The sequence below is a fragment of the Populus euphratica genome, unplaced genomic scaffold, assembly GCF_000495115.2.
Source record: "Populus euphratica unplaced genomic scaffold, PopEup_1.0 scaffold967.1, whole genome shotgun sequence".
Lineage (NCBI taxonomy): Eukaryota > Viridiplantae > Streptophyta > Magnoliopsida > Malpighiales > Salicaceae > Populus > Populus euphratica.
In genome coordinates, this window is record NW_011500843.1 from 62,033 (window position 1) to 76,572 (window position 14,540).

Consider the following 14,540-nt stretch of genomic DNA (forward strand, 5'->3'; position numbering starts at 1 on the left):
GCCTATATACATCTGTGCTTAAAATAATGAACAGAGCTCCGAAAGCAATGACTCCTCGCTGCCAACTTGGTCACATGGAGAGCAAGATCAGCAATAATCAGAAGAAAAGGTTCTCACTCCGAATTATGGGGAAATCATTTTCTGGCTTCATGCATGGTGGGAAGTGAAAAATTGTTGACTGCTTTTGGCTTTCAATTCTTGCATGTATTCATGTATTCATAGGTTTTCTCCTCCATACTCTGCTTTTGCTTTCAACTGCCAGAACAATGTATTTTCGATGCAACACAATTTATATATCAAACTGTCCACGAATTAAAGATGTTTCACGCGATCATGTAACAAAGATATGGCGTATTGTTAGAATTTTCTCATAACTTAGATTCATGGACCTGGGATAGCGCTAATATACTATATATCAAACTGTCCGCGACTAATTCTCAAATAGTTATTGGCCTAGCACAAGAGATTGAGTTAATAGTTAAAAATTTCAGTCTCCTTTCTAGTCATTAAGGTTCAAATCTCACACCAAATTATGCAAAGTAACCCTACCTGAACTGCATCAATTATCCAAATGGTTTTGTAGATTTAAGTAAGAGATTGACTATACTTCAAGAAAAATAAATATCACCCTTACCATATCCTTTTAGATTAAAGTTTACATTTTCCATATGTTATCTTCTAAATTCTATGCTACAAATGCTTTCAATTGTTTAAATTATTTTGCAATTCATTTTAATTTATATCCAATTATTTGCATAAAATTTGACATTTATCCCTAAAAATAGAAGACTTGTTAATTAACATTTTCATAAAAAATTTGATATTCATCCCTAAAAATAGCATATTTGTCAATTAAGCCATCTAAAAAATTCAACATCAGTCCCTACAGTATAAGAGAGTTGTCAATTTATTTTAATTTATATCCAATTATTTGCATAATATTTGACATTTATCCCTAAAAATAAGAGACTTGTTGATTAGCAATTTCATAAAAAGTTTGACATTCATCCCTTACAATAGCATATTTGTCAATTAGGCCATCTAAAAAATTCAACATTAGTCCCTACAATATAAGAGAGTTGTTAATTAGGTCATTCACAATATTTAACATTAATTTGTAAAATAAAAGACTCGTTTATTTGGTCATTCATAAAAGTTTAACGTCAATTCTAAAAAATACGAGACTTATTGATTTGATCATTCATTAAAATTCAATGCATGCCTCTAAAAATAAGAGACTCCTTTGATGGATCATATGTGAAAATTTAATGTCCATCTTGAGAAGTTTATCACCCAAAATGGTTAATCTCAATGACAACGGATTTCATTTTATAATTGGAGTTCCACTTGGATGTTATTTCATTTTAGAAGTTCTTAAGAGATTAGATCTAACCTTGAGAAGATTTTTTGGGTTTGCATTGATTTTTTTAGCTAATTGTTTTTTGCTAATTTAAGACCATATGTGGGTTTGTTTGGGTTATTATAGTGTTTTTTAGTTATTTTCAAATAATAAATGGTTTAAATAGATTTTAGGATAAAAAATTCATCACCCCATATTTTCTAGTGTCAGAATTCTAGGTTGCATATGACATGTCATTTGGCTCATCAAACACCGCATCATTTGTTTTTTTATAAATAGTTATCCATCATCCATCTAGTTTAATAAATAAAAAAAATAAAAGGCCTCTGTATACGGGCTTGGGCTGACAAGCCCACGCACTTGGCTTGTTGGCCAAGGGTTGTTGGGTAGCCTAGGCCGAACACCTAACCTTTATTATTTATTTATTTATTTCATCTCATATTTTAATGGATTTTTTTCATTGACTTTTATTTCTCAATTTAATTCTTTTGTTTTTAGTTGTTTTTAATTGGACTTTGTGATATGTTTTAGTTTGCTTTCGGTAGGATTATCGTAGTCTCTAAAGAACATCCCACTATTTTCTTTGTCCTTAATATTTTGATATGTTTTTTTGTTGTCATATAATTACAAGAAAAATGTATAAAAGGCTTTTATACATAATAGGGTGCATGGCTTAGACTACTTGTTTGGCAAGTTAATCTAGATTCAACCAAATCTTTTTTTTTTAATTTAATATTTTTTTTTCAAATTTCAACCATCAATATTGGATGAGTTAAGACTTTTCCTTTATGATTGTTTCTTATTTGCTTCCTATAGAGTTATCACCCTCCCATGATTTAGGTTGGATGTTTGACAAGTTATTCTAGTTAACTCGAGTCAATTAAATGTGCTTGCTCTTCAATATTTTAAAAAAAGGTTGTCCAATATGTCACTTTCTCATTTTCTTAAAAGATGTCATCAAATATACGTCAAATTTGAATTCATGATTATTATTGTTTTCTTTCAAAAAAAAATATCATAAAGCTTGATTATTGAACTATATTATCTAAATAACATTGCAAATAATATCTAGAAAATTCTTCAATGCCTATAAAACTAAATTACGATCCAAAAACATCAAGTGGCCACATCATAAAACCCAATTTTTAAAAAATAGTTGCTTTATTACTAAAACAAGCCCCCATGACTTATAAAATTATCAAATATATTGTAAGAAAATCAACATCATAAAACCCCCCTTTTCTTGGTTCTTGGTTTTAAAAAAGGACGGAGAAAGTATCCTAATAATGGTGAGGAAAGAGAAAAAAAACATAGGTTTAGCCATTTTTTGATGAAGAAACTTGTTTTTTGTGTCAAAAAGTCTTATTTGATAAAAAAATTAGTTTTATTCATCAAAAAAAAAAAAATTGATGGTGTTAATTTTTTCTCCAAAGACACCTAAAAAATGAGATTGGTTTTTTTATTTTCAAAGTATTTTTGTGTTTGACAAGTAGTTTAGTGAGGCTTTTATGGTATTTTTAAGTGTTTTTAGATGAAAATAGTTAGATAAAATAGATTTCTAACTCAAAATATTTCTCTCCATGTTTTTCCATCCACCATATATCATTATCTCTTAAACAAAAAAAAATGAATAATTGTGCCCAGGTGCTCAAGCTTGGGTTGGCAAGCCCATTTACTAGGGCTTTTTTTAAAGCTTTAGGCATGATCGACTATCTAAGCCATGTCTACACACCTAATCTTTTTTATTGTCTTTTATTCTTTTTCTTATATACACTATTTTTTTTCTTATTTTTTTATTTTTTTCAATTTTTTATAGAGTTTTTTAGTTTTTTATTTCTTAAAAAATAAAATTATATATGTGTGTGTGTGTGTGTGTGTGTTCAGTTAATATTTTCTAATGATTTTAAGAATGATAGATTGAAAACTAATTTCATATACAAGGATATAAATGGTATATTTTAGAATGTAAGGACAATGAATATTTTACCTGAATATATAGTAGACTGGTATCCATGCTACACTGCGGGTCTATATTTTTTTCCAATAAAATATTTAGGTGTTGGAAGCATTTTCTTTTAAGAAAAAAAATTCAATAACTCGGGTTATAATTCCAACCAACTACATAAGCTAGCTTTATTTGAACCATATGGATAAAAAAGAGGCAATGACAGCAAACAAGAATATATATATATATAAAACATTAACCAATATAAACCAATTTGTTTATTAAAATCAATTTGCAATATAAACCAACACACATATAAAATAAAAGTAAAATAAATATTAAGCAAGACTCTACATATTAAAAATATCATAATAAATAAATAAATATATAATATATACAAAATATTAAAAAATTATAGAAGAATCATACTAATATCTTTAGATAATAAACACTCACAATATAGTTAAAAAATAATTGTTATTTAAAAAGGGTTATAAAAGCCAAAAAAAATAAAAGAAAAGAAGTATTAATTAAAAATTATTTTCAAAATATATATAAAAATATATTAACAAAAAAAATAAAAATAAAACAAATGAAGCCATACATTGTGGGCCTCGTAAACTAGGCCAAACACTTAACCCACAAAGAAATGATCTGCATGTGGTCCTAAAAGTTTAGACCTACACATAGGGGCCTTTAATGTTTTTTTTATTTATGTTAATAAGGTGGTAGAAATGTTGTTTGCCCCATTCTTTGACTAAAAAAATAGGCAATGCATCCTCTGTTATGGTAAACAACATGTTATTTATAATTCCCTAGATTATAGTCACTATAGTGGTTCTTGTTTTTTCAAAAGGTAATGACTAATCAGGAAGTTGAATGATAGGAGCACAAGTAAGCAAGTTTTTAAGTTTAACAAAGGCTTCTTCACAATGTTCAGTCTATTCAAAAATAATATCCTTTGTTAGAAGGTTACTTAAAGACTTAGATATTACACTAAAATCTTTGATGAACCTTCTATAAAAACCAGCATGTCCTAGGAATGATTTAACATCTTTAAGAGATTTTAGTGTTGGCAAGTTTGCAATTAACTCGATTTTAGATTTGTCAACCTCAATTCCTTTTGATGAAACAATGTGACCAAGTACAATGCCGTTTGTTACCATAAAATGACATTTTCCCCAATTCAGCACAAGATTCTTCTCTTCACACCTGGTCAAAACCTTTTCTAAGTTAGTTAAACAATCATCAAATGAATCGCTAAAAACAGAAAAATCATCCATGAAAATCTTAAGAAAATGTTCAACCATATCACTAAAGATACTAAGCATGCATCTTTGAAATGTGGCTGGTGCATTACATAATCCAAAAGGCATCCTTCGATATGCAAAAGTACCAAATAGACATGTGAAAGTAGTCTTCTCTTGATCTTCCAATGCAATTTCAATTTGGTTGTAACCCGAATAGCCATCTAGGAAACAATAAAATTCATGACCTGCAACTCTTTCTAGGATTTGATCCATGAAAGGTAAAGGAAAATGATCTTTTCTAGTCATTGAATTAAGTTTCCTATAGTCAATGCACATGCGCCAACCAGTAACAGTTCTAGTGGGAATTAACTCATTGTTCTCATTTGTTATCACAATGACTTCAGACTTCTTGGGTACAACTTGGGTAGGACTTACCCATTTGCTGTCAGAAATAGGATAAATGATTTCATTATCTAGAAGCTTAATGACTTCATTTTTCACTACTTCTTTCATATTAGGATTTAGCCTTCGTTGCATTTCTCTAGAGGGTTTAGCATTTTCCTCTAAATAAATTCTGTGTGTACAAATTAAAGGACTAATTCCTTTTATATCAGCTATGGTCCATCCTAATGCATTTTTGTGCATTTTCAGAGTTTGTAATAACTTACCTTCTTGATGTGCATTAAGTTTGGAAGAGATTATTACCGGAAAAGTTTCATTTTCTCGCAAAAATGAGTATTTGAGATTGGATGGCAATGGCTTCAAATCAGGTTTTGGTGGTTGAACACTTGAAGGTATGGACTTAATTGATCGTGGTGGCAATTCTTCAATTTGTGGCCTCCAATTACTTGTCTTTGATTCTTCCTGAAAATAAATCATTTGCAAATCATCAGATTCATCAATCTCAATTTCACTGAAAGTGGTTGGAAATTGATCATGAATTAATTTTTTAGTAAAGTCCACTTCCTGTAAATCATTATCATCTCTAGGTTGCTTGCAAATGTTGAAAATATTCATCTCCAATGTCATGTTTCCAAATGATAGCTTCATCAGTCCATTCCTACAATTAATCAATGCATTAGAAGTTGCAAGAAATGGACGTCCTAAAATAACAGGAAATGAATTACATACTTCAACAGGTTGTGTGTCCAAGACAATAAAATCCACAGGATAAATGAATTTATCGACTTGTACTAACACATCTTCAATTATTCCTCTAGGCACTTTTACAGATCTATCGGCAAGTAAAAGAGATATAGAAGTTGGTTTTAACTCACCTAGATTGAGACTCTGAAAAACTGAATATGGAAGTAAATTCACACTAGCACCAAGATCAAGTAAGGCTCTTTCAATTTTATGCTCTCCAATAAACCAGGAAATTGTAGGACAACCAGGGTCTTTATATTTCAAAGCATTATTGTTTTGAAGAATATCACTTGTTCGGCTAAAAAGGCTTTCTTTTTCACATTCAGTTTCCTCTTCACAGTGCAGAGATCTTTAAAAAATTTAGCATAGGAAGGAACCTGTTTAATAGCATCCAGCAAAGCTATATTGATCCTTACCTGTTTGAAAGTTTCAAAGATTTCAGAGTTGTGATTCACTTTCCTTTGTTTGGTCATGACTTGAGGAAATGGAAGTGCTGGCGGAGAATCAGTCTTTTCTTTGCAATTTTCAGATTCAACCCCTTCCTTACCCTCAGAGATTGACTCATCATCTTTCTCATAAGGTTCAAGAGAGGGTTTTTCAATAACCTTACCACTGTGTAGAGTAGTGACTGATTTGACTTGATCCATGTGTTGGTTTCCGGAACTACTTGCATTTGCATTATATTGCCCCTTAGGATTTTGTTGTGGTTGAGATGGAAACTTACCTTTCTCTTGGAAACTGAGAGTAGATGTTAATTTTGCAAGAGTATCTTTAAAATCTGTCATGTTTTGAGCAAGTTGAGTATTGATTATCTCTTGCTTTTCAATGAATGCATGCAATGTTTCCTCAAGATTTCTTCTAGGAGGTGGAGAATAAGAAGGTGCATATCCATGAGAATTTTGGAAATTGTGGTGTGCTTGAAACGGTGGTTGTGAAGTTTGTGCATTGTTGTTCTCACTCTTCCAACTAAAATTTGGGTGATTTCTCCAATCAGGGTTGTATGTTTGGGAGTATGGGTTGTGGTTGGCCCTTTGAAAACTGTTTAAAGCATTGGCTTGTTCATGGAGACATTCCTTAAAAGAAGGCAGGGTTGGTCAATCGTTGGTTGAGTGTTGATTTGTTTCACAGATTTGACACATAATGTTTTCAACAGATTTTAATTGACCACTCTTTTTCAATTCCAGTGCCTCGACTTTTCTAGCTAAAGATGCAAACTTGGCTTGAAGGTCATGATCTTCCCTAAGGTTGTACATGTCTCCACTAGATGTGTGAGGTTGAGTTTTACTCGGTGCCTCATAAGTACCCGTAGTGTCCCAATTTTGAGCATTTTCAGCTAACAAGTCTAAGTACTCCATTGCTTCATCATGGTCTTTATCTTCAAAAGTTCCATTGCACATCAATTCAACCATTTGCCTATCTTTAGGTGTTAACCCTTCATAAAAATGTGAAACCAATCTCCATGTTTCAAAACCATGCTGAGGGCAAGTACTAAGCAAGTCTCGATACCTATCCCAACATTGGTAAAATGTTTCTCTTGGTTTTTGAGTGAAAGTGGTGATTTGTCTCTTGAAAGAGTTTGTTCTATGAGATGGGAAAAACTTCTTTAAAAATTGTTGTTGCATTTCATCCCAAGCACAAATGGATCCTGGTCTTAAATTTTGTAGTCATGTTTTAGCTTTATCTTTTAATGAAAAAGGGAAAAGCTTTAATCTGATGGTGTTCATGCTACAATTTAAATTATTATATGTGTTGCAGACCTCTTCAAATTCCCTTAAATGCAAGTATGGATTTTCCAATTCTAAGCTATAAAAAGAAGGTAAAAGTTGAATAATGTCTGGTTTAAAATTAAAATGAGATGCATTAGAAGGAAAAACTATGCATGATGGTGCACTTGTTCTTGTGGGATTCATGTGGTCTCTAAGTGTTCTAGCACGGTTATTCTCATTATTTTCATTATGAAGTGATTGATTATCTTCTTCAGCCATATTTTCTGAAAATGATGAGGATACCCTACAAAGTCTACCACTTGATGTACGTGACCACACTCTCATGCACGTGTAGGAATAAAAAAAAAAAAGAAGAAAGCAAAAGAAGGAGGAAGAAAACAAAATAAAAAGAAACAAAGTTATATACAAGAAAAGTGAAAAGAGAAAATAAAATAAATACTATAATTTATACAAGAACTTACCTCCCTGGCAACGGCGCCAAAAACTTGACACGACTAAAAGATTGATGTCTTCTCCCAAGTGTAGGAGTGTCGAAGTAATAAATAACCCGGCAAGACCGGGGTCGAACCACAGGGAGGTTAATTGTACAAATTATAAACAACAATTATAAAACAACAATAACAACAACAACAATAGTAATAATAATAATAATAATAATAATAATAATAATTTGTACAAATTGTAAATAACAATAATACAACAACAATAACAATAACAATAACAATAATAATAATAATAATAATAATAACAATAATAATAATAATAATAATAGTAATACTAATAATAATAATAATAATAATAATAATAATAATAATAATAATAATAGTAGTAGTAGTAGTAGTAGTAGTAGTAGTAGTAATAGTAGTAGTAATAAAGAAAGAGAAGAAGAAAAAGATGATGAGAACTTGGAGATGGAAAATTAATGTAAGGATTAAACAATAATAATAAGAAATGTCAAGGTTAGAGGTTCCACTAATGGTATATCAAACAAGTATAGTATAAACTCTTATTATTGAATTGGACACCACACACAAAGGAGGTTCCAATCAGATTATATATTGTTAACATGATTACATTAGTCATCTTATTCAATTAATGCTACTACTTGTAAATCTCATCAAGCATTCATGATTATAACTTATGTTAACAACAAATCAAGTTCCTTTTATAGCTCAGGTATTGGTTATACCATACAGTATGAGCTATGAGAGTGACAAGCATTTGTTGTACCAAGTGTTATACAACATAAATCAAGATCAGTCATTTAACAAGCAAAGTATTAAAGAGTGAACAAGATAACAAATATAAAACATGTTAGTATCAAACATTAAAGTCCATATTAAGTTTACATTATACTTATTCTTACACCATTAGTGTAACCTTTTCACCTTGACATAACTAACTTAGCTAGACATAATGAAAGAAAGCAAAATAGATAAACAAAATAAGAACATAAAAGCTAACTAAGTAAAGGAAAGGAAATGAAAAGCATAAACTTAATATTAATGAAAGCAAAACATAAACATTACAAAAAATACAAAGAGAGAAAGGAAGAGCATGATCTTGATCTGGAAACCAAGATGCCTAAATACATGGCAAACGCCTCCTTTTATAGGCCAAAATTGGGAACTATTGATTTGATGACTAATTGATAAGTGGGTGACCAACTTTTGACTTGGTGACAATCCTTATCTTCTCTTGTTTGCCCAAAACGTCATTGATAACATCAAAATTGGAGCCAGGTGAAAACATGAAAGTTGTAGGAAATTGTCTCAGCTTTCTTGTATAAAAAATTCAGCTCATTTGGACTTCTAGAACTCCATATTTGGCTTCTTTGTTGTTCCTACAATTTGGGCTTCTTTGTTGTTCCTACAATTTGGACTTGCAAATGGCCTTTTTAGATCTTAGGCTCCATATGAAAGTTGTAGGCCTATGTCTTACCTTTCCATCCATATAAATTGGACCTAAATCTGAGATCTGTTGCTCCAGATATGACCCAATTACCGAACAGTGTTCTGGTTTGGATTGCACCGACATCTCTTTTATAAGTTTGACCATCTCTTTGCCTTTGCAATTTAAGTTCTTAAAGTCATCAATCAATATTTTCATTTATGTGATAGGTCTGCATTTAAAATGAACATTTACCATAAATTAAAGGTATCTTATATTATTAGATATATTATTATAAAACATGCTTTAGTTAAGGAGTTATTGATACTTCAAGTGCAAAATGATGATATAAAACCATGATAAAAATGCACTTTTAAGTACTAATCATAATTGAAAGATCTGGGATTCGGTCAGCTGTGAGTTATTGGACAACAAATATTATCGATGTTCCCTGCAAGTGGTAATGAGTGTATTATATTGCAATATATAATTAGTAGTATATTATTGACAAAGTTTAATTAGTATTACACATATATACACTTACTAAATAAAAGGTCTCAGCTCCTCATAGTTAAATCAAACATAATAATGTGTTTGTTTGAACTCTATTTCTAACAAATCTCTTCCTTTTATGGCATTTTTGGATATGAGTCGTCCAGGATTGGAGAATATTGACAAGTTCCCGCTGGAAGACACTTCACCGCCATCATAATACTGTGGAACGTGATTGATTCTCATTCTCAGATAAGGTTTGAAATAGTACAAGATAAATGTTGAGATCTCCTCAACAATATAGGCCTCACATATCGAAGCCTCAACATGCACCTTGTTCTTAACCTTTTTCTTGAGATTGAACAAGTACCTGCATTGAGTTAATCAAATATTTTTAATGAAAAAAAGAAAATACTTTTACATATAAATTACATTGCAACTATAATATCTAACTGTTTGAATGGGTACATACATCTATACTGGACCAGTCATCCAACTTTTGCATCGAACGGTAGATGTATGGGGAGATGCTTTATTGAGTCAAAAAATAATGAAGGGAATATCATCTTAAGTTTGTATAGTGTCTCAATGATATTTGTTTCAAGTCTCTCAATATGATCAACATTTAACTTGCTGAAGCATAAATCTCTAAAGACTGATCTCCGTGAGTGCATCCTATATCCCTTTTAGCAACAAATCACAAAAAGCTAATGGGATGAGTGTTTACATAAATATGTTCGAGGCATGTCCATCCAGAAAATGCAAACTCTTAAGCCATTTTAGACTAGTAGTTGTGCATTTTCCTTTAACATAAAGCTTGTTCTTGGTTTTCCGACCCATAACTTATCGCAAACTAACCCTATATTTTTATGGTTACAAAACATAGCTACATCCAATCTAGCCTTGATGTTGTCCTTTGTCTTCCCTTTCACATCCATGATGGTGTTGAAAATGTACTTAAACATGTTCTTTGCATGACGTCAAGGTTATGGCAGCGCGGATTGGTCTTCCAATAAGGAAGCTCCCAAAAGATACTTCACTTTACCCAATTATGGGTCAATCCAAAACCACGAAACTTTTGCTTACCTGATTGAAGGCCAAACACAATGTCACCGTACTCTGAGACAACATCATGCAATTCTTCACTAGAAAGACGCGGGGATGCAACATCTTTTTCAACTCTGCTAACAAAGAAATCTTTTCTGTTCTTTTTGTACTTGTGATTAAGTGGCAAGAAGCGACGGTGTGACACAACTAAAAGATTGATGTCTTGTCCCAAGTGTAGGAGTGTCGAAGTAATAAATAACCCGGCAAGACCGGGGTCGAACCATAGGGAGGTTAATTGTACAAATTATAAACAACAATAATAGCAATAGCAACAACAACAACAATAATAACAATAACAATGACAACAACAACAATAATAGTAGTAGTAGTAGTAGTAGTAATAATAATAATAATAAAGAAAGAGAAGAAAAAGAAGATGATGAGAACTTGGAGATGAAATATTAATGTAAGGATTAAATAATGATAATAACAAATGTCAAGGTTAGAGGTTCAACTAATAATATGTCAAACAAGTATAGCATAAACTCTTATTATTCAATTGGAAACCACACACAAAGGAGGTTCCAATCAGATTATAGATTGTTAACATGATTACATTAGTCATCTTATTCGATTAATGCTAGTACTTGTAAATCTCGTCAAGCATTCATGATTATAACTTATGTTAACAACAAATCAAGTTCTTTTCATAGCTCAAGTGTCGGTTATACCATACATTATGGGCTATGGAAGTGTCAAGTATTTATTGTACCAAGTGTTATACAACATAAATCAAGATTAGTCATTTAACAAGCAAAGTATTAAAGAGTGAACAAGATAACAAATACAAAACATGTTAGTATCAAACATTAAAGTCCATATTAAGTTTACACTATACTTATTCTTACACCATTAGTGTAACCTTTTCACCTTGACATAATAAACTTAGCTAGACATAATGAAAGAAAGAAAAATAAATAAACAAAATAAGAACATAAATAAGATAAGAGTTAACAAAGCAAAGGAAAGGAATTGAAAGACATAAACTTGATATTAAGGAAAACAAAGCATAAACATTACAAAAAATACAAAGAGAGAAAGCAAGAGCATGATCTTGATCTGGAAACCAAGATGCCTAAATGCATGGCAAATGCCTCCTTTTATAGGCCAAAATTGAGAACTATTGATTTGATGACTAATTGATGAGTGGGTGGCCAACTCTTGACTTGGTGGCAATCCTTATCTTCTCTTGTCTGCCTAAAACGTCATTGATAACGTCAAAATTGGAGCCACTCAAAAACATGAAAGTTGTATGCAATTGTCTCAACTTTCTTGTGTAAAACATTCAGCTCATTTAGACTTCTAGAACTCCAGATATGGCTAAACTACTGAACAGTGCTCGGGCTGGAAAACAGATTCGGGCTTCTTTGTTGTTGCAACAATTTGGACTTGAAAATGGCCTTTTTAGATCTTGGGCTTCATATGAAAGTTATAGGCCTATGTCTTACCTTTCCATCCATATAAAGTAGACCTAAATCTGAGATCTATAGCTCTAGATATGACCCAATTACCGAACAGTGTTCTGGTTTGGATTGCACCGATATCTCTTTTCTAAGTTTGGTCATCTCTTTATCCTTTCAATTTCAGTTCTTAAATTCATCAATCAATCCTTTAATTTATGTGATAGGCCTGCATTTAAAATGAACATTTACCATAAATTAAAGGTATCTTATATTATTAGAAATATTATTATAAAACATGCTTTAGTTAAGGAGTTATTGATACTTCAAATGCAAAATGATGATATAAAACCTTGATAAAAATATACTTTTAAGTACTAATCACGGTGACAATAAAAAAAAGAAGCTTTACCTCCATTTGCTAGCGTGAATGCCTTGTTGTTTTCCATGTAGTATGGACATGCGAGTTTCTCATGCGTGCTCCAACCAGAAAGCATTCCATAAGCTGGAAAATCATTTATAGTCCACATCAAAGCCGCCTTTATAAGGAAATTTTGTTTCCTCAATATATCATAAGTCAGAGCTTCGGAGGACCACAACTGCACCAACTCATCAATCAACGGTCGAAGACAAACATCTATATTCCACCCCGGGCTGCTTGGATTGGGTATGACAGTAGATAAAAACATGAACTCCGGCCTCATACACATTCCCGGTGGTAAGTTATAAACTGTGAGTATGACCGGCCAACGAGAATAAGGAACAGCAAATGACCCAAATGGGTTGAATCTGTCTGTACACAACCCAAGACGCACATTTCTTGATTCAGCTGAAAAGTGAGGATGAACACTGTTAAAACATTTCCACGCTTCGCCGTAAGAAGGATGAACTGTCACTCCATCAACCACATGGTGTGCTTGGTGCCATGTCATGTGCTCAGCAGTCCTTGGTGACATGGATAACCTTTGCAGTCGAGGTGTGATCGGGAAATATCTAAGTTTTTTATATGCTACTAGAGTCTTTCCCCTACTAGTTCTAGGTTTGTAATGGGAATGCCCGCATGTCATGTACTCGGTCATCTCAGCATTTTCAAAGTAGTATAACATGCAGAAGTTAGGGCACATGTCAATTTTCTAGTATCCTAAACTGAGGAGTTTCATCATGGACTTCGCAACATAGAAGTTCTCTTTCAGCCTGTTCTCTTCAGGTAAAATGCTTCTTGCCCATTCAATAATCTTGTCATACTCGGCCTCACTCAACCCGTGCTCTAACTTGATGGTGAACACCTGTGCTACGACCGATAATTTACTATGGTTTGTGCAGCCATCCCATAATGGTTTGTCATAATCTTTCAACAAATCAAAAAACCTATCTGCATCTATATTAGGTTCTTCTTCTATGATTGGACATTGACTGACATTACCTTGATTCATTCTCATTGCATCCATAACCATGTTTCTGTAAGTATTAGTGTTGTCATTCTCGTTGCTAACACTAGAAGTAGACCCAACCACCATTTCTTCCATTCTCCTCTCACTAACATATACTTCTCCATATGCATACCAACACTGGTAATTCTCTATAAACCCTTTGTGTAGAAGATGCATCATTACAACATCTGGATGCAGATACTTTTTATTTTGACACTTCCTACATGGACACCTAATGCCGCCTCTAGTAAAATTTATAGGAATATATATTGCAAAATTAATAAAACCCTGAACCTCGTTACAATAATCCATCCTCCGCAATCCTTGGGATGAATCTCGATACATCCATGAACGATCATCCATGATTTATATCGAACCTTTATAAAATTATAATTACATAATGTATTAATTAACTAAGTTAGGTAAATAAACTTGAAAAATATTACATTACCTCGAGATTATCCAACAAACCAATCACAACTTCTCATAAATATTAAATATTTGACACGACTAAAAGATTGATGTCTTCTCCCAAGTGCAGGAGTGTCGAAGTAATAAATAACCCGACAAGACCGGGGTCGAACCACAGGGAGGTTAATTGTACAAATTATAAATAACAATAACACAACAACAATAACAATAACAATAACAACAACAACAACAACAACAACAATAATAATAATAATAATAATAATAGTAGTAGTAGTAGTAGTAGTAGTAATAGTAGTAGTAATAATAATAATAATAATAAAGAAAGAGAAGAAGAAGAAGATGATGAGAACTTGGAGATGGA

General features: G+C 32.0%; 1 protein-coding gene across 1 annotated transcript in view; it reads right to left on the bottom strand.

Moving 5' to 3' along the window:
- LOC105116554 (uncharacterized) overlaps positions 1-13,273 on the bottom strand; it is a 62,749-nt gene extending 49,476 nt beyond the window's left edge. The window contains exons 1-2 of the mRNA XM_011013962.1: positions 12,730-13,273; positions 10,856-10,929 (exon numbers count right to left, since the gene is read on the bottom strand). Coding sequence (XP_011012264.1) covers positions 10,856-10,929; positions 12,730-13,273 — 618 coding nt within the window. The remainder of the gene's footprint in view (positions 1-10,855; positions 10,930-12,729) is intronic.
- Between the last annotated feature and the right edge of the window lie 1,267 nt (positions 13,274-14,540).